Genomic DNA, 25,284 nt, shown 5'->3' with positions numbered 1-25,284 from the left:
ACTCATCCACGACTGCTACTTCAATATCAGCCATTGATTACCTCATTAATGAATACAATAATTACAAGACCCTTGGATGTAGGTACTGTGTAAATGCCCGTCTTATCTCACTAGTACTTGAAAGATCCTTTGTCGACAGAACTTATGATGACCAGCCCCGCAAATGGCCGCAATAGGAAGGCGCGTATAATCCGCATGCCGAACATCCGTCCTCGGTTTGCCTGTCACGAAAAGATCAACTATGCAACAAGGGTCAAGCTGTGGAACAAGAGAAATTCAATGACATAACTGTCAAAAGTTCCCGGCGAAGCATGATAAGCGACAGCCTCGTTATGCATAGACAGGGTTATCAGGCCGTACTCTGTAGATCGGCAATAAATACGATGAGGTTGCACCTTTTTCTCTCAGCTTGCTTTATTCAAGCATTCTATCTTTGAGATTGTCACGTATTGACTTCAAGATGGGCTTGAAAACAGTGGTTTTGGCGGCTCTTAGCCTTGTTACTTTGACAAATGCCTCTGCTATCGACTCACGAACAAACAAACCAGCAAACACCCAATACTACAACACAAAGACTTCTCGTATGATTACCAATACCACCAGGACGTTATCCATGCTGACTGACGTTTAATAGAATTCTATGTTGATCCAAAAGGCATTCCCGAAGTTTCATTTGATGTTGGCGAAAGCTACGCCGGTCAGATCCCAGTCGATCTGAAAAAGAACGGGTCCAAAGACTCCAAGTTCTTTTACTGGTTTTTTCCAACTGTCAACCCAGCTGGCAAAGATGATGTTGTCATTTGGTTCAACGGAGGTCCGGGATGTTCTTCTCTGGAAGGTATTCTTATCATCTCCACCATCACTCCTACGATATTAATCCGTTCTGTAGGCTTCATCCAAGAGAATGGTCCTTTCAAGTGGCAGTACGGAACATACAAGCCCGTTCCAAACGCATGGTCATGGCACAAACTCGCCAATGTCATTTGGTATGACATCTCTCGACTTATTCTCATAAATATTTCTAATTGAACCAGGGTCGAGTATCCCATTGGCACAGGCTTCTCAACTGGCCCTGTCACAGCTCACAACAACACTCAGACTGCAGATGAGTTCGTCAAATGGTGGAAGAATCTCGTCGACACCTTCAGCCTTCAAGGCAAGAAGATTTACGTGACCGGTGAATCCTACGCCGGTGTCTACATTCCCTATGTCGGAGCTGCCATGCTCGACAAGAAAGACAAGAAGTACTACGACGTCCAGGGTGCTTTGTACTATGATCCCGTCATGCCGTACGCTGACGAGCTTCACCTTGACAAGGCAGCTTTCCCAGCCTTCTTCAGACATTGGGAGAGTGTTTTTGCCATTCCCAATAAGAACAAGAAGATCCTCGAGAACGACAATGAGAAATGTGGTCTGGACAAATATCGTGAAGCGCATCTGACATACCCTCCTCCCCCAAAGCCGTGGAAGTCTGTTCCGACTAAAGGATGTGACATCACTTCTCACTTTGATGAGATAATCCCCGTCATCAACCCCTGTTTCAACGTTTACCACGTTCAAGATACCTGCCCCGTTCTCTGGGATATTCTAGGCTTTCCTTCAGTCGAGTATGTTGCTCCCGGCGCATCCATCTACTTCAACCTTCCCGACGTCCGCAAAGCGATCCATGCCCCCTCCACTCCCAAGAACTGGACATCCTGTTCTGGTCCCGTGTTCGTCAAAGATGACCCGCACTACGATCCAGCCGAGCACGAGAAGAAGTTCCAAACGCTCGTCGAAAAGACAAACAACGTCATTATCGGCTCTGGTATGGCAGACTACATCATCACATCAAACACGACGGCTCTTGCGGTGCAAGGACTTAAGTGGAACGGCAAGCAGGGATTTCAAAAGGCACCTAGCCAAGAGTTTGTTGTACCAATCATCAACAACACTGCCTTGAACACTGAGAATTGGGCTGGCGGAAGTGTGCAGGGAGAAGTGCACTCTGAGAGAGGATTTACTCTTGCTACGGTCAAGACAAGTGGTCATATGGTGCCTCAGTATGCCCCTCCTGCGGCGTTTAGGCAGCTTGAACATTTGCTTGGACGGGTTGAGTCGTTGACGGAGCCAGAGCCGTTTTCAATCAACATTTCTACTTCTTTCAAGTGGCCGTACTAGGTACAAGTCATGAGATGGATTCCTAAATAATAAACATTTGTTACCCGAGTTGAAAATGCTGTTGACAACATTTTGTGTATTCCGGCAAGCGTGGGATAAGGTCGCTTGACCCAAATAATTTCTTCATGGGTTCGGTCCATCATTGACTCCAGGCTACCTTGATTTTGCTAAACCCAAGCATAAACATCAGATTTAACAACGATTTCACCAGGATTTCGTGGTACAATGCTGTGTGAAGATAATATGTAGTAGAATTGTTGTTTGCCTCTGATGCCTGGTGAGCAGAAGTCTCGACTTACAATCAAGGCAAATTAAGTGTAACCTTCAGTAATGCATTCACAGCCTGGGCGGTAAGTATTGTCAACGAGCTTTCTAAGTCACTAATCGTCCCAGTCACCAACCACGAGAATCAGAGGTCTTCCTGCATTCGAGTGGGACAGTGTTGTTGGTACGACAAAGACGATGCGTATAGTGCACAGGCCACAAGCAGTGTCAACCATTCTTGTGGCGTCAAGGCCTGCTACAGGGTAGAATATGAGTGATCTCAATCGGACCATTCCTCCTTGGTCAGGTCTTTCAACACCCTGCGTCCTCTCAAACAATCCTCCTCGTGGAAAGGCTCTCTGCTTGTCTCCTTAAGCCCTTCCTTAATCCAATCCTGGACGGCAGGTTGCAAAAACAACCTATCAGCATACTCCTTCGCCGCACCATCCAACACAATACCATACGTCTTGAGGCGTGATGCAACTGGCGCATACATGGCATCCGCGATACTAAACTTGCCAGCAAGCCATGGCCCACCAAACCTTTCCAATCCTTCCTTGAACAGCGCATTGAAGCGGTCGATATCTCGTTGGAGTGCTTCACTCGGTTCACCCAGCTCAATACAGAGACCGACGTTCATGGAGCACTCGTCGCGAATGGCAGGGAAACCAGAATGCATCTCAGCAGCAGCACTTCGTGCGAAGGCGCGTGCGGCGACATCAGATGGCCACATCTCGGGATGCTTCTCGGCCATGTACTCGCAGATGGCGAGTGAGTCCCACACGACAATTGAGTTTTCAGAGTCGTGAAGACAGGGGACTTTTCCAGATGGGGAAAATTCAAGGAAGTCGGGTTGGCGAAGACCGGGTTTGAAGAGGTTGAGCTTTTCTTCGAAGGGAATGGCGAAGGATTGGAGGATAACCCATGGTCGCATTGACCAAGAGGAGTAACGTTTGTTTCCGATGTAGAGTGTATATGTCATTTTTGCTGTGATCAAGGATGAGTAAAGCACTGATGATGGAAGATGGTGAGGTTGCTTGGTAGATTATATACCCAGTGTTGATGCCCCATACAACTGCAGCAAAGTGGCTCACTTAGTTGCGCCCTACGATTAACATGCGGGATTTGTAATCACATTGACTCGGGGACTCTTGAACGAATTGAGAAGGTGAAATGACATTTAGTAAATGTCATTATATATCATTAAAAGCCATGCATGTATATACAACATTTTGATTTTCGCTTATGCCCAAATAATAACACCTCCATCCATGAATGCTTCTACCATTGACCAACCCATCAAACAGGTCCGTAGGCGTCGTGCTTGGCTGGTGCATAAGCCGGCACGAGCTCGTTTCGTCGCTGCATAGCATCCCAAAGCGCAAGAACAGTCTCGATGAGGTGAATGACGAAGAAGGGAATCAGGTTATACTGCCAACCCTTCATGAGTCGCAGGTGATGTTCAATATCGCTTCTCTCGTTCGAGTCGCTAAGATCAAGATCTAGAAGCGCCGAGAACCAATTCTGCGGTGTCCATGACTCGAGAGGGTATTTCTGGCCAGCATTAAGCTTGGCTGCGACGCTGGGAATGATGCTCTGGCCGTTGTGCTCGTTTGTGACGACAAAGGTGTAGATGAGAGCTGAAAGAACAAGCAACAAACTGAGGACATTGAAGACGAGCCAAGTGGTGTAGAGGAAGCGACTGAATTTTCCAGGGTTTTGTCTATTGCGGAGGATGAGAGCGAGGATGCCTCCGCAGCCGATGAGGACGAATGCTGTTCCTGCTGCGCCGTTGCTGGTGTGGCCTTGGTCGGTGATGATGTTGGCTGGTTCGCCTTTAATCTGGTATTTTGTACCCTGCCATTGGAAAGAGAATGTTCCGGTCGCGGTGCGGTGTAGCCAACCGACCATGCCAGAGATGAAGGAGAGTTCGATGATGGAGACGACCATGAGAAGCCCAAGGGCGACGTAGAGCAGCGGACGTGTTGGAGCCATGATGGATATTTTAGGCCAAATCTCTTGTGAATTCAGGTATGGCTGCTGAAAAGACACAAACGAAACAAGATGATAAAATAAAGAAACGACGAGGTAAGCTTGCATTTAAAGAACGACCTAGATCAAACAAAAGGGTTGCCGTGATGCCGAGCGTAGGAGCTCAGCCCTGCTAGCGCTTACATGCTGATGGAGCCCGATGGTGGCTAAGCTGACCGTAAGTAACGCCATGGTGTTGTAAATAGAACCTAGGCTCACCTCAGCGCAGCGCAGCATCGGTATCTCAGCTTAACCCGCACAGCCACCTGCAGGGATGAGTGGCTGCTATTGTAGACACTATGTGTTTAGTTCAACGGCTAGTTTGGTCCTTTGTTTGGAGTAAGCTCTTGGTGGACACAAGCTTTTGATGTTCTTGTTTGTCCAATGATGTTGCTGGATTGTGTTTATTGATGTTTTTGAACGAATCAGTGAATTCCGTTTCGTGTTGTAGATAAGGTTAGATCTGGGAACTTTATGATCACAAGGCAGAAAGAGTAGCATTTGTTTTGTGGTAACCGACAATGGCACTCTGTACATGACGTGGCGGCGACATTCTCTTCAGTCACTGATTGGATTGCTATTCAAATTCACATGCTGATCACTGTTGCTGAGTGAGACGGAAGACGTTATACCAATCGTCCATATTACCCCGGACCCGAAACTCCATGATCGACGGGACTTTGGTAATGAAACCCTCATCCATGTCAGCCCTATCAACTTCTATCTTTCAACCAACGGTACCAAAAGTGTAGGTCCAAAATCTTGCTTGACGCATGTGTCTACATTCAACCCAAACCTCTTGTCCTTGTCAATCTCGTCTCTGTCTGCAAATCGATAAGATCTGTATTCTGTGGCATATAATCAGCACAACTTACTCAACAGTAGTTAATGAATGTTTTCTCACCACAAACACTAAACCTGTCACCCTGGACCATAAACGCAGCAAAGCCCCGATGCGTTACCAGCACAATATCCTTGTATTTCCCCGCCTTGGCAATCTCACTCACCCTCTGCCGAACCCTCTCGGCACGCACCGTCGCATCACCAGGGGTATGAGACGGAAAATCCCAGCGCTCTGGACACCCCGACAAGTCGAGATGAGGAAACTTTGCCGCTAAATCTGCACGCGCAACGCCCTTGTTGCAGGTGGCGTCGTGGGCTTCGCGTAGGTCAGGCCAGACCTGGATCTCTGCATCCCCTGTGATGAGAAGATATCGAAACACGATGTACATTGTTTGTATGGTTCTCGTCATGGGCGATACGATTATCAGATCGGCTTTTACTTTGAGGGTTTGCTGGACGTTGCGGGCTTGTCGAGTGCCTAGGTCTGTGAGGGGAGGGTCGCGGTGGGGATAGCCTCTTTGGACACTTGCTGCGAGTCAGCTTTTAGTATAAAACGGTAGAGGGAAACAAACTTGTGAAGGGCTTGTCCATGGCGCAGAATGTGAACTCTAGTCATTTCAGCTGCTCTCGATAATGTTTCAGGTGTGATAGTTGGAATGTAAGTTGTTGATTGTGTGTTGGCGGACGAGCGGTAACAAAGAGGAGAACAACAAAGATTGCCACGTGAGCGTCATCGTGGCTTGCTTGAGTAACAAGCGAGTAATCTAATACACTGTTTAGCTGATGTGGCACTTTTTCGCTAAATATGTGTTGTTTGTTATTGTTTTATAAGAAGGGGAATCCAATATCCCACAAGAATACAGAAATATCCCAGAAGAGTAAGCGGTGATTGATTCTATCCCTTGTAACTGCTATAATTATCTCCACCATAAACGTTCCAAGCGACCAAAACTGTGTGTGTAGCATTGAGATTTATCAACTCGATAGCACAATTCTTATGGGAGCCATTCTTGAACAAATCCATACGGATTTCAAATTTACAATTCAGGTGCTTATGATTCAGGTATGTTAAATCAAAACCAGGGTTGTTGAGTTCACCGCCACAGGGACAATACTTCTTCCAGCGGCACTTCAAAGCTCTGCTCATGTTCCTGCCCATTTACATACATTACCAGACGTCGAATTCCCAGCTGTAATTCCGTCTAGGAGTTATTCATTAAATACACATAAATTGAAGATGTCTACTGTGAGAGGCGTAAGAGGAACATGCAAAGCAGCCTGAGCCACACACCATAGGCCGACGAAGTCGGCATTGAGTTGCACCTCTTCTTGCGACCCTCGCCACCGCCGCCAATGTCACCAACACTGGCACAGGAAAAGCTCTGGCGCAGATATCAGCAGATCATACGCAATACCCAAATCAAGCGAGTGCACGATATTTACACCTGAAAACAATAATTAACCCCCCCTCCCCCCACCACAGAGCAAGATGCTCTCTAGCGCAAACAAGTTCTTGACGCCATATTAAAGATTCAGCCTGCAATGCCTCCGTGGCTAAACATACTCCATACACCAAAAATGCCCTACATAGGGCAGTATTGGCTCTTCCTGGCCAAAGAGTGATGTTTGTGAACGGTCGGGTCCAACTCTCGCAGGTAGTAAGTATGCGGGACTCGTACGTAAACGCGTTCCTGATTCGAGGTCTGGTGTCGTCGCCGCCCTGCGTATTGGCGGTTTAATTCAACATCATCCTGTTCCTGATCCGTCATTCTAATTAAATCTTTTCTCATAGCCACGGGTAATGTCTTACTTGATGAGCCAAGAAAACTCCAGCAACTGCATCCAGTCAGTGGGTCAGACCGGAAACAGCTCCCATATCCGCATTCATCACAACCAAAGACAAATGCCCAGCAGTAAACAAGAAATTCATATCTAGTACATCATTGTTTATCTTTCTTCTAAATGCGTTTTATTCTTATTCAAGACACATCATGTCCCCCTCCCGAGACAAAACATCTTTCCCGCCCCATCTTGTCTCATTCAAAATGTCACTTTGTTTTACATCTCTCACTCTTTTCTACTACTGACCTTGAAATAAAGGTCAGTAAAATCTCTCATTAATTATGGCAGCGATTAAGCTGTATCATTATGAACCCTCTTTTATTCCCACCCTTGTCGTTCTGGGCTTGTTTTTTGCTTCTACACTGGTTTGTTTGATGCAGATTGTGCGATGCAGGACTTGGTTCTTTATTCCCTTCCTTCTTGGCTCCGCTGGCGAGTAATACCATTGCCATGGGAAAATAAATACTGACATTTCATAGTTGAAACTGTTGGATATGGGTGCCGTGTCTGGTCGTCACAAGAGTCACCAAACTGGTCTACCCTTCCTTATGCAATCCAGACCTTTACACTCCTTTCAGGTCCAGTTTTAATGCTTGCGACTATATACATGACTCTAAGCAAGATCATTGTTGTTTTGGATGCAGATATACACTCTCTTGTTCCTGTCAGGGTCTTGCCCAAGGTCTTTATCTTTGGAGATATAATCTCTCTTGCAGCCCAATTAACCGGCAAGTCAAATAACACTCACCATTTCTTATCCTCGTCTAACAATAAACAGGTGCTGTCTACTTAGTAAATGCAACAGACGCTATCCAGCAGAGAACAGCACAGCTCATCATCGTGGGTGGCCTCGCATTCCATATTTACTTCTTCGGCTTCTTTACTTCTGTTCTACATATCGCCCACACTCGCGTCCTCCAAAACCCAACAAGTCAAAGCACTGTTATCACAATGCCCTGGAAACGCTGGATCATCGTTCTTTACCTCTGCTGCGGTCTTGTTCTCGTCCGATCCGTGTATCGTGTCATCGAATATGCCACCGGCCCTCTTGGCGTTGTCCAAGGTACCGAAATATACTTTTACGTCTTTGACTCTGGATCCATATTTATGATAACCTGTCTTTTCAACATTTTCCATCCTCGGCAACTAGCTACTGTATCTAAAGACGATCTGCCAGATCCTGAGACCATCATCGTCACGCCGTCCAAACCTCTATCTCGATATCCATCACAGGCACCTCCTCGTTACATGCAACCCCCGCCTTTTCTCCCTTCGCATGCAAATTTGAGAAATCGCGGCCCTTACTTTCATTACCCAAAGTCTCAGTACAGAAGTCAGTCATTTATACAGTATCCTCCTCCGATGCACTACTATCAGCAGCGGAGACCTTATACACTGGTCCACCATCGACCAAGAACAAACAGGACCAATAATAGCTTTAATCCATCGACGAGCTCGTCTTCAAGTGTTGTCAGCATATATAATCCCCAGACTGGTCAGTATGAACCAATTAGACGGTAGGTTGGTGGTACGAAAGGAAGCTATGGAGGAGTGTCAGCTAGCTTTTGAGAAAGTCAGTTCAGCACAGCAAGTTTTTTCCTATGTTACAGAGTTTAGTGGGCAATTAGAATACAATACGCCAGCTATTAGACAGAAGAACGTTTAGCCCTCTATATCTTATGGAATAGAAACAAGTTATCTAAGTGATCTAAGTAATATGAGCTGCCCTAATAGAATCGTCTCTTATGCTGTCGGCAGTCGATCTTTCGCCAGCTACCACTCTTTCATTTGAGCTTTACATTATATTAATTCCAGTCATGGCATATTAAAAAATGCTCTCGTTCTTTTTCGGGCTTTTTTGCCTTCGCTTATGCGGCGTTATCCAGTTTGAGATGATATCAACATCATTTAGCCGCGAAGGCCGCCAAGAAGGCCAAGGAAGCAGGCTGTGTTTACAGGGTTGTAGCAGGCTGTGATTGTGGCTATGTGAGATGCATAATCAGTTCTTACACTTTACATTAAAACAACATCTTGTCCTCTCCAATCAGAGAAAAAAAAACAAGTGTCTCTTTCTTCTAAACTTCTGGCCAATTATGGCCATTCTTGAGGAATTCCGAGGCATCTATCCTCAGCCAGGACATGTTCATGTGCCTTCGATAATACAAACAGTAGGAGACCCACGTCATCTCCCGAGAACCTCCAGATGGCTGCGATCGAAGAAACTATCGCGTGTATCGTCATTACAGTTGGTTTTGTATTGGATTATCTCCCCAATCTTGAATCCAGGTACTATGGAAAGACACTACAGCAGGACAACCGTATGCTTTGCTATACTGAGATGTGTTGTTGCGTGGCCTTGGCTTTACATGTTGGTAAGACAATGGCATCTCTTCAAACCACTCATCATACTGACCTTCATTTTCAGCTCGCTGGTTTCGAAACCCCGCCAAATGAATCTTACAACCCTGTTATCCCTTACCGTACAGAACACAATTTGTCATCGGCAATGCAATCCACCTATTCAGATGTTTTAGGCGGCCCTTCTGCCTCGACAACTTCTCTTCAACACGATACAGATCCTATACGGCTGCATAATGCCCGGTCGTCTTCAATCATAACCCAGGCCCAGCTACAAGAAGGTGTTACTACTTCCCAACCGTACGAGACTTTCGATACTATTTCGCCTCTTATTCGTCCCAGGTACCTCTGCTATGTCACCGACTTTGAGAATAGAAGGTTCGAGACAGTTAAAGTGTCGGATTATATCAAGGAGCATGAGAACGAAAATGTCGATCTCGAATTTGTGTTCGTCTCATACACGCGCGTTCAGTTCCGAGTCGCTACGGACGAAGAGATCGAAAACTACATATATGCTTCCGAAGCGGAGAGGAACGCCAATAAACAACTCGCCCACAGGGACCGCCAGCAGTTAATTGACTGGGGCATTGATGCAGCTAGACGAGCTGGGAAGAAGTCATTTTGGCTTGATTTCGAATGTATTCGCAGCCACGATGGTATTGCACGAGCTACTAGTAGTAGTGACGATGTATATCATATTTGTGATATCGTTCGAGCTGCACATTCTATGATAATTGCCATTGGTCCTTCTACCGAAGACAAAATTGCATCCATCCTCGACAGCAAGGACCTCAAGGCATTCTCACCAAACAAGGTGACCCCTTGGCTACAACAATGGGGCTCCCGACTGTGGACGCTACCAGAGCTTTTACTTTGTCCGAATGAGCATCGTATCCAGCTATACATTGCTTCAGATACTTCTGAGCCAATGAGAATGGCGAAACGGAACTTCGCTGAGCGTGCATGGGAAGATGCCATTGTTGTGCAAGAGCTCGTCCATCATTTTGAGGGATCGGCAACATTGACTACGACTCAGCTCATGGAGGCTGCTTTTGAATGTTTCTCGAGGCGACAGACGGATCAGTTCAGCCAGGGTGACATCACCTATGCCATCATGGGTCTTTTTTCTCGTAGACACCGTCCAACTGTTGATAAGGGAGACTCAGGATTGCAGGCATTTGCGAAACTTGCGTTTAAAAACGACTGCGGTGCATTCCTGAGTCGCGTTATCTGTTTCGATCCTCCACCATCCGGCCCCTGGTATAGTTCGGTGGATCTCCGTGGTAGGCAACTTATCACCGAGGTGCATCCTCAAGTCACTGATGTCTTGGGTCCCGATGTTCTGCTCCTGGACAATGTCTACGGAGCCATGATAGACTGGGATAACCTTGATCCTGAGAGTGACATTACAAGACTCCGTCTTGGCGACATTTCCAACGGTATAAACTTTGTATTCGTCGAATCATTCGTCGTCTTATGCTTACTGCTATGTTTTTTGGCCTATGTGCTGCAAATCGTACCCACAGGATACCACTTGTTTCTCTCTACAGCGGGACTTATTTTATGGATCTGCGCCTGTGTTGCCATCATTCGCGCCTTTATTCTACTGAAACGCTCTATTTCCACGGCGGAGATTGCTCCATCGGGTCGACTGATCGGCATAGAGGGAAGAGTGGGTGTCAACATGATTGAGGAATATTTATGGGGATTCAACCATGGCAGGCTCAAGATCATGGAGCCTCAACACGACTCATGCATATCAAGACCAGAACGGGTTACTCCGGACGACGCCGGTGCCTACGATTTCACAATTGTCGATACCCGGTTGATGACAGTCACATACATTGTCAGTGACGAGCCGCCAACCGCAGTGCTTGTATTGAGAAAAAGAGATGGTCTGTACGGCCAGTTTCTTTGCTCATATGATTCAGAGCAGCCAGCCTTTCACCGCCAATCTGTTTTTAGAACGGACTTGAAAGGAGTCGAGGACTTCCATAAGCACAAGGGAATACGACTCTCGCTCGACTTACTTACCGCGCAGACCTCAAGGCCGACTTTGCAGAACATCCGCCCAGAGAATCGACAAGCCACTAATCGATTTAATGATGCTACTGAAAATAGCATAGCTGCGGATGTGCCTAAGAAATGGCGTGTCTTGATATTTATGTACTTCTTTCTGGTAAGTCTAACAACAACTTAGTTGTACTACATACCCATAGTTATCTCTATAGGTATCTCTGCAACCCCCACTCTTACCGCCGTATGAGTTTGAGAGTTCGGCCAATCAATATAGATCACTCGGATACGCCTTGTCCTTTGCCTTCGCTCAGCCATGGGCTTACTTCCTGTTATCGAAATATTCTCTTCACAAATGCTGGTTTTGTATAGCTTCCCTGAAAGGTGAGAACATACCACAGCTCTGTTACAAGGACTAATAGGTTATCAAGGACTTTTCTATTTACCTGTTACGCATTACGCTTACTGCAAGATCAATCTCCGCTTGATTGCGTTGCCGATTGTTGTTCTCCTTCAGCCAATAGTGGCTGATCTATTCTGGCCAATATACGGTGGCAAATACTACGAGTTTATATGCGAAGTGGTAAAAGGATTCATCAGCGGTCTCGAGATACCATGCATGGTAGCCATTGTATGGACCTGGTTCACTCTGGAGGAACTACCATTAGTGCTACTTGCACTGACTCTCACTGGCGAGAAGTTTCTGGTACTAGCCTCGGGATCACCGATTCACCAATGGTACCCATACCTGATGGTAATTATTGGTATCGTTCTGTGCAAAATTCCATCGACTGTTCATACATGCCTCATTGGTAGCCCAGATGAGGTCAGCTGGCTATCAGCCAAAGATAAAATATCTTACAAGGAAATGTCTGCAAATAAGGCATCACAGATTGCAAGACAGACTGTGCAAGTAAGTATACTACGCAAACTATATCTTACCTGAGGTGCTAACGGATTTTAATAGCGACGACTCATTCGATACTTATTGGTCTTTGTGCTCTCCGCAATCACAAAGTTCGATGTTCACAGAAACTATGTGGCAGGATACACTGATGGATTCGGAGTATTGGTATTGATGATGATCATTGGCACTATCCTGCTGAAGTTTCAGCAGGCATCTTGTAAGTAGTGAAATGACCGGGGTGTCTTTGATCTTTTATCATACTAACGGCCATACAGTCGCAATCGCATGTGTTTGTTCTCTATTGCCCTCTATTCTCCTTTGCATAGTACAGAGTAATGGGCTCAGGGCTCCATCTGTTATACGCATCTGTATAGGAGTGCAAGAGAATGTAATTCCTCGTAGGTCAACTCATCCAGCCCGAAACCTCGACAGATAAGTATCATTCTAACACAGTCTAGTTATATGGTCATTTACAATCTCGCACTCGTCAACTATAACTGAGGTTGTTGGCGGTTTGTCAGTATCATTAACTGGTATATCTGTTGCATATTTACTTGAAGGGACCCCGGAGACATTTTCTCTTATTCAAAGTATAATTGTAACAGTTCTGAAGGTTATGTTACTTGGGTTACTATCTGTTCTTGCTTGGTAGTTAAGATAACTTACCTTCTTTCCGCTCCCCGTTATAGTAGAGAAACAGAATGCTTCGCCGGACGATTTAGAGGAGATTTAAGTACATGAGCTATTCTCAAGAACATCGTCTGTTTGATAAATTGCACGTCGATCGCCTTTCCACTAGCTATCTGGCATTGATCCGATTCCCACTTTGGACGAGACCATACTTGACACAGCCCGAATTAAATATGAATCCATATTTACACAATATGGCCTAATAGGTTTACTGTAAGTAAATGACTTCATTAAAGGTTTACAAAACGTTCATATTCATTGATTACCACCTGCCGGGTATACAGTGCAGCTTTCAAGATGTCAGCTCAACCACCTCTTCCCCATTTGTGTTTCAAATCATATAAACTCTAGGCAGTCGCCATGTATAAAGTTGAGTTATAAGCATAGTTGTCACTTTTGAGTTCAAATCTTCAGGATTCAACCAAGTATCATCTTGGAAACCTCATATTCCCTCAAGTTTATTTAATAACATTTATCAGATGACCATAAGAAATCTCTTTAAACATAATCTTATTCACTGCTCCTTGACACTATAAAAGACTGTCCATCCTCTCCATTTCTCCCGCCATTCTTCTGGACTCACACGTCTCGCAATCGCAAATATGTCGTGGAATCACCTTCCCCCCTGAAGTGCGAAATATTATTCTCAGCCATATAACTGAGGAGTACTCGGTTTCGAGAAGAGGGTATAATCTTTTGGAGGCCACTTCATATGCCACAGTCTCTCGCGAGTGGCAAGGTTTCTTTGAAGGCATCACCTTTCAGAATATCTCCCTCATCATCCGTGACGCTACCGACTTGGACGATTTCGCCCGCTTGACAAGCGGTAGCAACGTTTGCAGAAGACACAGTATCCGCAATATCTCAGTCATTATCATTCTGCCGCCTTACGACTGCGAGGATTGCTGTGAGCCTGAAAGTACAGACGAGACGAAGCGGAATAATCATATCTTCACTCAATCAATGCAGGCTCTTCTGGGTATTCTCTCAACCTGGACACCAAATCAGCATCAACATGGTTTAACCCTGGAACTCAACATCAAATCCTCTTCAGACACGGACCATCATTTTTATGATTCCCAGATTGCCGACAAGTTCCATCTGAAACACTGGAACTGGCGCCATGAAGATCAATTATTTGCGGACATCCGATTTCCAAGTTGCCAAAATGATGAAGAAGTTTGGTGCGAATCCATCAGAAGACAGCTTCGTTCTGAGGGCTGCCGTGCCTTGGAAAGATATCTCGGGTCCCTATTGGACTTTACCGGCCTCCGTCTACCCCACGTCGAAGTTGTCACATCCTTTTTGCAAAGACACCAGTTCAAACGCCAGCTGAGTCCCTGCGCACTGGGCTGGCTAATGCAAGAAAGCTTGGTCCGGTTATCGTCACTCAGACTAGAACGATGGTGCAGACCGAGAGTAAGAGCAGAAAATACGTACATCAAGCATTTCAAAGAGCACTTCCTCCCATGTTTACGAGAAATTCTCGAAGTTTTTCAGTATTATGCTGAGAGGCCCATGTCTTTGAATATCTCAGCCAAGGGACGTGTCAATCCGCTGTCTCTTGTCGAGCTATTATCCATCGAGGGACGTCGCTTCAAGCAAATTTCGGTTGTCGAACCGTACGACTCGACGGTTTGCTTACAGACGATGAAGTCGATTGTAGATGCTTCTTTGACCAAGCCGCTCGCTACCGCAGGATGGCACATGCTTGAGAAGGTTTGTTTTGAGTCCAAAGTAGTACGAGAATGCATAGGACGGAAGAATCGGCGAATGGATCGCATCGACGAATTGTTGAAACTGTCAGCTTGTATGGCCCAAATGATGCCCAACCTTCGCAGTTGGGAGATTTACGGCTTGGGGACCCCGTCGTTTGTTGGAGGTTGTCATTTCCATTACAGCGTCCAGCCATCATCATCATCTGCTTCTATATCATGGAAAGGCTGGTAGACCAATAGATCAAACAACACAGGGGAAGACTTTTCGTTTTCTCCCAACGTCAAAAACACATGGGACGAGGTTGCTATTCTACATACCGGCAATGGCGTCACATGTTTGGTGGATGAGAATCAATTGAGCTATGATTGGATGGACCATCCTCCTATAGAAGCTATGGTTTTTGAGCTCGATCCTATACATCCTTTCACAAGGCACTTGGGTCGATGGGGAGACGACGTACTGATTAATGCAGAACATGATAGATGATCCTCAGGGTATCAGAAACATTATCCGCTATAAGCATAAGGGATGAAATTATTATACTCCTTAGGCTATTTATTTCTATACCCTAAGACTTAAAGGGTTAACTTTTTTACTACCCAGTAGATAATAACTGGCCCAACTGTTCAAGCTGCAATTGAAATATTTCTATTATTATTTTCGCTTACTAAGCCATGACTTATATGTGAATCACAGTAATAAGAGAAATACCTCAAGTTCGATGATTCGCAGTTTTTGACGAATAGTCAAGATCGTTCGACCTATAATCAAGGAGGTCAAGAAAGAGATCAAGTCCGAGGAGGGCCTTGATACTGTAGTGAAGTGGCGACACGCAACACTATGCCCCGCGTAATGTCAAGTCTCGAAAGGAGAAGGCCTTGGGAGTCAAATTGGATGGAGGATGTGGACCCTGGTGTTGAACGTCTTAGACCATAAACACAAGTAGTCTAAGAAGCATAGTCTAAGTAACCTAAGCTGTCCTACTAACTTTCTCTCTTATGTTCCCAGGGGTTAATTTTTCTGATATTCTGAGGCCTGGCCACCATCCTCGTCCTTGTCGTCATCCTCAGGGTCAACAGTCATACTGCTCAGAGGCGCTTTAGCCTTCCCCTTCCCCTTAGACCTAGAACTGACAGACTTGTACTTAGAAGCGGCAGTGTTGGGCTTGGAAGGGGCAGACCTGGTTGATCTGGTCATTCTGCCAACAGTTGTAGCACCATTGCTAGGAGCAGTAGGAGCGCGAGCAGAACCAGACTTAGAAGGACGTGAGTGTTTGGGTTTCTTCCTTGGGTTCTCGACATCCACTGGATCGTCGTGATCTCCATTGTCTTGGTTAGCAGCACCGTCTATGCTAGCAGACTTGCCTGCATTAGGCCGCTTGCGCTTTGTTGATAATACAGTGCCACCACTGCCACTACCACCACCGCTACTGTCACCCGTCATCATCATCAGCGGTGGACTTATTGTCGCTTTCAGAAGATTCGCCATCATCAGTGTCAGGAAGTTCAAAATCAGAGTCCTCATCCTCTAATTTGACTCTAATTTGACTCCCATGGCCTTCTCCTTTCGAGACTTGACATTAGCGCGGAGCCTAGTGTTGCGTGTCGCCACTTCACTATCAAGGCCCTCCTCAGACTTGATCTCTTTCTTGACCTCCTAGATCAGAGGTCAAATGATCTTGACTATTTTCGTCAAAAACTGCGAATTATCGAACTTGAGGTTACTGGGCAGTAGAAAAGTTAACCTCCTAAGTCTTAGGTTATAAAGATAGGTAAATAGCCTAAAGGCTATAGTTTTAGTAGCATAAAATGACCTACTAATTTCGTCTCTTATGTTCTCAGCGGTCAATTTTTCTAATACCCTGAGGCCTGGCCACCATTCTCGTTACCATCCTCGCTATTGTCGTCATGACTTACACGTCTCGATTTAGAGGCAATAAACTTTTATCGCAAAGGTTAGATCGCTAACTATAGGTAGTCAAACTATTCAAGATACACATAAGTAAACTTAAGGCATTTCAGGTGCCTTCAGCTTACTAAGCCATAACTTACACATAAATCACAGTATCAGAACAGGACTTGTCACCTTGTCTTTACCATTGGTTACCAAAGTACTCATCTTAACTAACAAGTATCATTCAAGCGAGGCCACATGCAAATTCCAGTGCAACCTGCAATACAATGGGATTTCACTAATTGTAATATATCGCATTTCTTTTGCCTCAGCTCTATTTCCACATCCCATCCGCAAACTGAAACATGGCCAATCACCACCGCCCAAGTCTCAAGGGAGGTTCTGGTTCAGCCCCCCTTGATAGCTTTCGTGGAATGCGTGTCTTACTTTATAGGGGCGCCCATTCCAGAATGTAGGGTTGAGCGTACAAAATGTACGGGATAACAGTTTGTCAGGGACTGAGGGCCCAGGGTATGAGAAACATTGGCTCCTGGTATCAAAAGGGACGAAATTAGTAGGTCAGTTTATGTCATTTAGACTATGTTTCTTAGACCACTTATTTATGTATCCCAAGATGTAGGATGTCAACATTTCTGCTACCCACTAACAAGTCCCCGTCTCCCTTGCATCTCATCCCAACAGCCCTTATATCACAGCCAGCCCACCCGTTGGGGGTCTGTCTTGCTTCGCGATCAGCCCTTTCTTTATGCCTCGCTAAAATCATGGTCGTCGTCTCTGGGTCCCCATGGGCCAAAAAGGTCGCATTCATCGTCATATCCGTTAACCTCCTCTTCTGGTGGTACTGTTTTTCCGTCCCTCAATCCGACGACGTCAATCCACCACCACCACCATCGAGAATACAACGATCAGAAGCCATACCTGAAGTAATCACAAAGAAAAAGGCGAAAGACGAAGTCAAAGAAGTCAAAGATGAATCGACCACCGATAAAAAGGGCTTCAAGACGTTTCGCTCCTGGAGTCACTTCGAAATCACCAGACCTAGCAATGACAAGACGTTTATCTTTCGTCGTTTCAAAAGCTCGCCGCATAACCCGCCTCATGTCGAATGGAACCCCAACGGGGGCGAACTCTCAAAGGGATACGTCTTTATCACACCACAATCCACAGGGGAGGACAAGGGGATTGCGCAGGCAGCTTCGTTCATCATGAAGCAAAACGCAGAGCTTGTTTATGCGCACGACGACCAACCGCTTGCTTCAGAAGGCTTTCGCGTGCAGAATATCAACAATGAGCAGTTTCTCACGCTGTGGCGCGGTGAGAGAAAGGGTGCGCATGGATTTGGGGAGGTGGTTATTATGAACAATCAGTATGAAAAGACAATTATCCATCTTGATGCGATCATCAACAATATGTTTGGGCACAAGTTCAAGGGACAGTTGGACTTTCATGAGCAGGAGTTGACGACGAGGGGAACGATCTTGGTCACGGCTTACAACACGACTTCGTACAACCTCACTGCCATGGGCGGTTCAGAACGAGGATTCGTGTCGGACTCGATGTTTTTCGAGATCGATATCGAGACGGAGGAAGTACTCTTCAGCTGGAGCGCCCTCGATCACTTCTGGCCCGAAGATTCCATGCTACCTCTCATCACAGCTTCTGGCTGCGGTACACCAATGTCACCATACGATTTCTTCCATTTAAACTCCGTCCAAGCCATCAACCACGATTCCTTCCTCATCAGCAGTCGCAACTTCTGGTCCGTCTTTCTCATCTCTCGCTCAACGGGTAAAGTCCTCTGGGAACTAAGAGGAAACACCAAGGGCGGCGACTTTGGCGCTATGCCACCCCATGGACGCTTCCGATGGCAGAACCACGTTCGTGCGGTTGAAGCTTCAACGCAAGGAATGGTGATAAGCATGTTTGACAACCACAATAGTCCCGAGGATATTACCAAGACGCATTCTCGGGGTTTGCTGTTGAAGATAAAGCTGCCGCCAAAGGTTGATGAGAGGCCAGAGGTTTTGCGCATTCTTTCGCCTGATCGCGCAAAGGTTGCTACGCAGGATGGGAGCTACCAGATTGGACTTAGCAATGGGAACTCGTTTATGAGTTGGGGTGCTGGTGGTGTTGTGCACGAGTATGGACCTGAAGGCGGGCATGATCTTCGCTGGCAAGCGCGCTTTGGGCATGACGAGTCAATCCGAAGTTATCGCGCCTTCAAAGACGTTTGGACAGGCACGCCTATAACATGGTCGCCAGCACTAGTCATCGAAAAGGCTGGTGACTCAGTTCTCGGGTATGTGAGCTGGAACGGCGCGACAGACATTGAAGCCTACAATGTATATCTGTACGAGCCCGGCAGCGCCATGATACCAATGGGCAAAGCGAACGTCACGGGCTTCGAGACGGGCTTTGATCTCGGGACAAAATTTAACGAGACGAGTTGTATTCTTGTCGCGGCTGTGAGAGATGGGAGGGAATTGAGGCAGTCGAATGTGGGATGCTTGCAAGGAAGGACATTTGTGTCTTCATTCGTGGACTCGTATGGCCAGGCAGCTGGTGATTCCACGACGGAAGAGACTATGATGCAGAAGCTGATGGGGTGGTGGAACTCTTGATGATGAATGAACTTGTGTTTTTTTGAGCGGATGGAAGATTAGGTGTGCTATTGCTTCTAGAATGTATGAACGACCGAGATCAATTGATTGCTGAATTTTCCAAAAGGTGTATATCACGCTTGTTTATTATATACGTCTGTATGTAAACTAGATGAACACACGTCAAACATCATACGCCCTACACGATCTACAGCACCAATCTTTTAAACATACCCAGAAACGAATGCACTACCTTATGGCGCAAGTCGCTTGGGTGTACGGGGGTAGTAAGCCGCAAGGTGAACACTGGGAAGAGCCAGAGCCCAAGCGACGATACGGTCGAGACCGAAACCACCACCACCGTGGGCAGGAACACCGACCTGTCGGAAGACGGCAAGGTACTCCTTGATACCGTCGCTCTTGGGGTCAATGCCCTTGGCGCGGATGCGCTCCTCGAGCTCGTCGGGGTTGCTGACACGCTGACCGCCGGAAAGAACCTCTTGTCCTCGGATGAACATGTCGAAAGCGTTTGTGACGCGGACGCCATCTCCAATTGTGGTGCCAGCGTCGTCGAGCTTGGCGTAAAAGGGTCGAGCGGTCTCGGGGAACTTGTCGATGACGTAAAAGTCGGTGTTGTACTTCTTGCGGACAACCTCACCCAGAGCCTTCTCTTGGGGAGTGCTCATATCCTCGTCGTCGCGGACGTTGGCGAACTCGGCGGGGCCTTCCTCTCGGAGGAGCTTCTGGGCGTCGGCAAAGGTCAGGCGGACCTCCTTGCCGGGCTCGGGGAGGAGGAGGGGCTCGGAACCGTAAACGGATCGGACGGTCTCAATCTCGGTGGCGCATCGCTCTGCAATTGAACGTGGTTAGCTAATGTCTTTTCGCGGCTGTTATTTGCACTTACCGTGGATTCCACGGAGGATAGACAGAAGGACACCCTCGAGAACGTCAAGAACCTCGAGGTAAGAGTCCTTGATCTCCATCTCCAGATCAAGACCAGTGAACTCGGTCATGTGTCTAGGAGTGTTGGAGTTCTCAGCACGGAAAACAGGACCAGAGCTGAAAACGCGCTCACGACCTCCAGCAATCTCGAACTGCTTGTAGAACTGGGGAGATTGGGCGAGGAAAGCCTCCTCTCCGAAGTAAGGGAGTCGGAAAACGTTACCACCACCCTCGGAGGCGGCACCGATAAGGCAGGGAGGCTCGAATTCCTTGAAATGGCGGGGCTCGAGGTAGTTGCGGAAGAGACGCTTGACTTCGATACGGATGTCTGCGATAGCCTGCTGGACGGGAGTTCGCTTGTGCATGGCAATGTTGTCGAGGTGGGTAAGCATGCTGGCGGAGGGAATGGTAGAGGTGGTCTCAGCAGGCTTCTCGGCCTCGTCACCAGCCTTGCTCTCGTCGCTGAAGTTGACAATGGGCTGGCTAGCAGCATCCATGGTCATACCAAGCACAGCAGGAGCAGGGGCGAGGACGTAGCACTTGTTGATGTGAAGCTCAAGAGTGGAAACGCGGCAGCTCTTGACGGGCTCGAGAGGCTTCTTGACGGTAGCTTGGACAACGACGAAACTCTCGGGGCTGATGCTGGTGACAAACTTGACCATGGGCTTGCTAACAACAGGCTCCTTGTCAGAGGCCATGATGACACCCTGAATATCCCAGTTTCCACCCTTTCGAAGCTCTACAAAGCCCATCTTGGCACTCTGAACACGCGAGTTCTGGAGCCAGGCGCGGACAATGACGGTCTTTCCATCGTACGACTCGTCGAGGTTTCGGATCTCGACCTCCTGGGCGTCGCTGCTGAAGGACTCGGAGGTAACTTGCTTGTTTCCGTAGCTGTCCTTGGCTGGGTCGTCCTCGAGGCTCATCTTGGCGGCAGCTTGTGTAGCGGCGTGTTCAAGGGCGCGCTGGGCCTTGAGAGCCTCCTTCTTGGCCTTGGCCTCGGCCTTCTTGAGGGCCTTCTTGGAGGGACCGGCCTCGCCCTCAGCGGGAGGAGCGCCCTCTTCGGGGACAACTGGCTTTGCTTCTTCGGACATGATTGATGTTTTCGGGAGGGTGGTTGGTGATTTGAGAAGCTAAAAGCAAGGCAAGACTTCAAGTCATAAGGCGGGGTGGGTTGGGCGATGGAGGGGCAATGAGGGGCAGACCAGAAGGTTTTTAAAGAATTTGTGCCACGTGACGTATTCAACGTCAGAGACGATGGTCTGACCCAGACGAGAGACGTTGAGCGTTACCGGCCGGCGTGGAGTCATTAAAACATGAGATGGAACAGCTATTGGGGGTTAAATTGAATGGATAAATGACTGCACCGTAATAGCTTCAGGATCTCAGACTAGTCATATTTAATGCTGACACCACGGTATGTCGAATTGCTGTCATGTTGACACGTTCATTCCATGCCACAATTAACAGACAGAATAGCGCAATTCGATCAATGGACCGATATATCCCTGGATTTCAGCCTTGTATATCGCCTCAGTGGAAGAACAATTCGATCAAGTGGTATGCTCAATGAGTCCTTCACAAAGCCGAGTGTAATCCGACCGCCGAAGTCGCATTGCAGGGTGATCGCTCCATTGCAATGCGATGGCGTACCTACAGCCATAAATTTACGTAGAGGACCAGCTGATTTTCCGCGCATACATTCACTTTATACCGATAGTCTACATCGCAATGGATTTCAGAATGAGAACGGAATACCCAGCCCCGACTATAGCCCGTAGATGACTGATGCTGCATCAAGGGTTCCACTACCAAAACCCAAGAACGAGTGTAAAAGCCTCGTATCTCACTTTCTCCCTTTAATAAACAAATACTCAAATAAAAATTCAATAAAAATGTCTTCCACAGGTGCCGAACGTCTCAAGAACAGAAAACCCATCAAGAAGCCAGTCCCGGCTTATCTCCCGGGCCCTGGCTCTGTCCTCACCGTCGATCAGACCCTCTACTCTACCATCCGCGATGCACCTCGCGAGCTCATCCAAGAGTTTACTCTTCCCATTCGCTCCGGAAAGGCATGGAAGGCACCTGCTGGGTCAATCGTAAAGATTAGTACCCCCGAAGGACCGCAAGTTGGTAAGAATAAAATGGGAGACGATTGATGTGGTTTGCTCACTTACAGCCACAGGCGACTTGAACATCTGGAACGCCCACAACCCGCGCGAACGCTTCTGGGCAAGTCGCACAAAGCAGCTCCACGCCTCGCACGTCTCAACCTACGACCGTCTCTGGTCCAACCTACCTTACATGCGTCCTTTGGCGACTATCATCAAAGACAGCTTGGATTGGTACGGCACTGACGAGCATGGTGGTCGCGTACACGATTTGCTCGGCACGCGATGTGATCCTTACATCAACACCGTCCTCAGTGGGGGCCAGTACAACTTCCAATGCCACTCCAACCTAACCCGCGCGGTTCTTCCCTTTGGACTAAACGAGCAGGATGTTCATGATGTGATTAACATTTTCCAGGTCACTGGGTTAGATGAGCAGGGAAGATATTTTATGAATCCTTGTCCGGCGGAGAAGGGTGATCATATTGAGTTTTTGGCTGAGCAGGATCTTTTGATGGCGTTGAGTAAGTCTTTGTCCCAAAATGAATGAAGTTTATATGCTAATGTGGGTAGGTACGTGTCCTGGTGGTGATCTTTCGCTTTGGGGTTTTGGAGAGGATAGTGAAGAGGAGATGATCAAGTGCTGCCGTCCCCTCAAGGTTGAAGTGTATCGTCTTAAAGATGAGACGTTGTTGCAGAAGAATGGCTGGAAGCCAGCTGAAGTGTCTGGCTACAGTGGACGTCACGGACTAGATGTTCCATTGGGCGAGAATAGAGAGGAGAAGGCTTAAATAACAATTGAGCTGTATCCTACATCCCTAGAACGAGACATTCCAATTTTCCATTGATCCAATCACTTTGTCTTCTCAGCCTTGGCCTCAGCACTCAAAACAGACTCATCACGATGCTGCATCAACGCAACAAGCGCGCCGCCAGGTCCCGAAAGCAAAACACTCGTAACAACTCCCCTAGCAAGATTCGTCCTCTCCTCCCCAGCCTTCAACTCAGGCTTCACCTCCAACAATTGCTGCAGACCCCAGATAAGCCCCGCGACGGAACCAGTAGCGAAATCGTAGATGAGAAAGTTATGCATGGCTGCTCCAGCGCTGGACATGGGCTTGTTCGTATGCGGTGCTGCATCGGGGCCAAAGACTTTTTCCATGGTGAACGACGCCGCGATACCTTTAGGGAACAAACCTGGAAAAGCGCTCGCTGCGATGAGGACTGCGTAGGTGGTCATTTGGCTCACGACAGCGATGTTCCAGGCAAATCCGTAGGCATGTCTCAGAGCAGCCTTTTCTAGCATAACCCTTGACCTGTTCGCATCCTGTCCAACACTAATCCTCTTTAGAACTCCAGTGAAAACAGTCTGGAGGATAAAAATGTAGAAAGGAGCCATTGACCAGACGGCGTTGGACCACTGTCGAACATTATAGTTGGAGAACGGATACACCAGGAAAATACAGGGAACAATGTAGCCCAGAAAAAAAGACGGAAAGACAGTGTGAAGAGTGAGATAGTCGCGGACATGAACGCTTTGTGAATATGACGCCTTGGAGGTGAAGAGGAGATGCACGATGTAGTATACTGGCGCGACAAAGCCAAAGCCAACAGACTGGATAACCCACAGCCAGACAGCACCACTACAATACCTCGTTAGCTCATGGAACTCGTCTCAGACAGTGAGCAACTTACTTGAGTACAAGAGGACTCCATCCAATAGTTCTCTGCGCTTCAATGACAAACACCATAAAAGTAGCGATGAGCTGGCCTCCAAAGCAAATCATGAAAAGCGACACTTCCGGCCTCGAACCATCGGTGACGCTCGCCCAGACGATGTTCGAAAAGGCGAAGAAATCATCAAGAAGACCAATTCCCGTGTATCGCTTGAGGATCAGTCTGTCTGTGTCGGGTAAGAAGCGAGGGAGAGGGTCTTGGATTATGGTGCGTGACATGTCCATGTAGCCATTGCGTTCAAGCTGGAGGAGGAGCGCGTCAAGGCCGAAGATGGCGAGGACGGCGAGAATGATGATTGTAGGGATGCGATAGGAAATATTGGGTGAAGAAGCCATTTTTAATAATATTATGTTGGTTTGGAGAAGAAAAGATGAAGAGGAATTGAGAGAGTTATACGTGATGGATACAGTCAGCACCCATGCTGATGAAGGATTCCTTCTGATGGGGCCCAGTCAGCAGCCAAAACTCCGTCTCCATACGGAGTTTACGAGCAAAACATCTCATCTACAGCAGCATCAGGAAAATAAACTATTTAATAATAGCTCTAGATTATGACTTTATATACACTTAATTCTCAAGATATTAATTACTCAAGATATTAGTCCTCTACTACAAAGGAAATAAAAGGCCGCAGGGGATTCAGATAGACAAAAGCGAAAATGCTACTTCGCATACTCAATGAACTACTAAAAAGAATCATCCCGTCATAAAACAATATACCTAATTTTTATTTCTCAAACATCCAATAAAACGAAACCACATCGCATCCCGCAACAAGTTTTGACACCCGTCCTAGTATACAGTCTAAACACATGCTGAATCTGGCCAACCTTGACCTAGCGTTTGGTGACTCTTGTCCTGCCTTGAGTCTTCTGGGTAGTTGGTTTCGTCGCAGCCTTGGGGGGTCTACCCCTGCCTCTGGCGACAGGCTTTGCAATCCCCTTTTTCTTCGACAATGGAACATTAGATGTTGAAGTGGCCTTGGTGTTGGTCTTGGGCTTGGCCTTGTCCGTTCCCTGAAGCTTGCTCATGTAGTCGTCAACATGCTCCTTGGCAACCTGCTCAATATAGTTTTGGTTCTCCCAGGTCTGTTCCGAACGGTCATAGCCAAGCCACTCGACCAAGACCTGCTTCTTACCGCGGAAGGTTC

The 25,284-nt window shown here is 47.2% G+C and overlaps 12 protein-coding genes across 12 annotated transcripts; 5 read left to right on the top strand and 7 right to left on the bottom strand.

The window, feature by feature from the left end:
* Positions 1-460: 460 nt before the first annotated feature.
* Positions 461-2,160, top strand: FGSG_04546 (uncharacterized protein; the record flags this gene model as incomplete). The annotated part of the gene is made up of 3 exons (XM_011322739.1): positions 461-581; positions 635-986; positions 1,035-2,160. The coding sequence occupies 3 exons, from the start codon at positions 461-463 to the stop codon at positions 2,158-2,160; spliced, it is 1,599 nt and encodes a 532-aa protein (XP_011321041.1).
* Positions 2,161-2,704: 544 nt separating this feature from the next.
* Positions 2,705-3,406, bottom strand: FGSG_04547 (uncharacterized protein; the record flags this gene model as incomplete). Its single annotated transcript, XM_011322738.1, has 1 exon — positions 2,705-3,406. One exon carries the CDS (start codon positions 3,404-3,406, stop codon positions 2,705-2,707), a length of 702 nt encoding a protein of 233 aa, XP_011321040.1.
* Positions 3,407-3,723: 317 nt separating this feature from the next.
* On the bottom strand, positions 3,724-4,419 carry FGSG_04548 (uncharacterized protein; the record flags this gene model as incomplete). The annotated part of the gene is made up of 1 exon (XM_011322737.1): positions 3,724-4,419. One exon carries the CDS (start codon positions 4,417-4,419, stop codon positions 3,724-3,726), a length of 696 nt encoding a protein of 231 aa, XP_011321039.1.
* Positions 4,420-5,330: 911 nt separating this feature from the next.
* FGSG_12234 (uncharacterized protein) lies at positions 5,331-5,687 on the bottom strand (the record flags this gene model as incomplete). The annotated part of the gene is made up of 1 exon (XM_011322736.1): positions 5,331-5,687. The coding sequence occupies one exon, from the start codon at positions 5,685-5,687 to the stop codon at positions 5,331-5,333; it is 357 nt and encodes a 118-aa protein (XP_011321038.1).
* Positions 5,688-8,091: 2,404 nt separating this feature from the next.
* Positions 8,092-8,932, top strand: FGSG_04550 (uncharacterized protein; the record flags this gene model as incomplete). The annotated part of the gene is made up of 2 exons (XM_011322735.1): positions 8,092-8,657; positions 8,875-8,932. The coding sequence occupies 2 exons, from the start codon at positions 8,092-8,094 to the stop codon at positions 8,930-8,932; spliced, it is 624 nt and encodes a 207-aa protein (XP_011321037.1).
* Positions 8,933-10,432: 1,500 nt separating this feature from the next.
* On the top strand, positions 10,433-11,592 carry FGSG_04551 (uncharacterized protein; the record flags this gene model as incomplete). Its single annotated transcript, XM_011322734.1, has 2 exons — positions 10,433-11,393; positions 11,540-11,592. 2 exons carry the CDS (start codon positions 10,433-10,435, stop codon positions 11,590-11,592), a joined length of 1,014 nt encoding a protein of 337 aa, XP_011321036.1.
* Positions 11,593-15,841: 4,249 nt separating this feature from the next.
* Positions 15,842-16,279, bottom strand: FGSG_04552 (uncharacterized protein; the record flags this gene model as incomplete). The annotated part of the gene is made up of 1 exon (XM_011322733.1): positions 15,842-16,279. The coding sequence occupies one exon, from the start codon at positions 16,277-16,279 to the stop codon at positions 15,842-15,844; it is 438 nt and encodes a 145-aa protein (XP_011321035.1).
* Positions 16,280-17,505: 1,226 nt separating this feature from the next.
* On the top strand, positions 17,506-19,213 carry FGSG_04553 (uncharacterized protein; the record flags this gene model as incomplete). Its single annotated transcript, XM_011322732.1, has 2 exons — positions 17,506-19,043; positions 19,186-19,213. The coding sequence occupies 2 exons, from the start codon at positions 17,506-17,508 to the stop codon at positions 19,211-19,213; spliced, it is 1,566 nt and encodes a 521-aa protein (XP_011321034.1).
* A 266-nt stretch (positions 19,214-19,479) lies between these two features.
* On the bottom strand, positions 19,480-21,393 carry FGSG_04554 (uncharacterized protein). The gene is made up of 2 exons (XM_011322731.1): positions 20,249-21,393; positions 19,480-20,194 (listed from the first exon to the last, which is right to left on the bottom strand). The coding sequence occupies exons 1-2, from the start codon at positions 21,378-21,380 to the stop codon at positions 19,599-19,601; spliced, it is 1,728 nt and encodes a 575-aa protein (XP_011321033.1). The 5' UTR covers positions 21,381-21,393; the 3' UTR covers positions 19,480-19,598.
* Positions 21,394-22,181: 788 nt separating this feature from the next.
* Positions 22,182-23,227, top strand: FGSG_04555 (uncharacterized protein; the record flags this gene model as incomplete). Its single annotated transcript, XM_011322730.1, has 3 exons — positions 22,182-22,419; positions 22,472-22,921; positions 22,971-23,227. 3 exons carry the CDS (start codon positions 22,182-22,184, stop codon positions 23,186-23,188), a joined length of 906 nt encoding a protein of 301 aa, XP_011321032.1. The 3' UTR covers positions 23,189-23,227.
* Positions 23,228-23,250: 23 nt separating this feature from the next.
* FGSG_04556 (uncharacterized protein) lies at positions 23,251-24,469 on the bottom strand (the record flags this gene model as incomplete). Its single annotated transcript, XM_011322729.1, has 2 exons — positions 23,251-24,040; positions 24,093-24,469. The coding sequence occupies 2 exons, from the start codon at positions 24,467-24,469 to the stop codon at positions 23,251-23,253; spliced, it is 1,167 nt and encodes a 388-aa protein (XP_011321031.1).
* A 309-nt stretch (positions 24,470-24,778) lies between these two features.
* On the bottom strand, positions 24,779-25,284 carry FGSG_04557 (uncharacterized protein). The gene has a single exon (XM_011322728.1). It carries the CDS (start codon positions 25,163-25,165, stop codon positions 24,971-24,973), a length of 195 nt encoding a protein of 64 aa, XP_011321030.1. The 5' UTR covers positions 25,166-25,284; the 3' UTR covers positions 24,779-24,970.

This window comes from Fusarium graminearum, chromosome 2 (genome assembly GCF_000240135.3).
Source record: "Fusarium graminearum PH-1 chromosome 2, whole genome shotgun sequence".
NCBI classification, from domain to species: domain Eukaryota; kingdom Fungi; phylum Ascomycota; class Sordariomycetes; order Hypocreales; family Nectriaceae; genus Fusarium; species Fusarium graminearum.
This window is presented reverse-complemented; position numbering and strand designations above follow the sequence as displayed.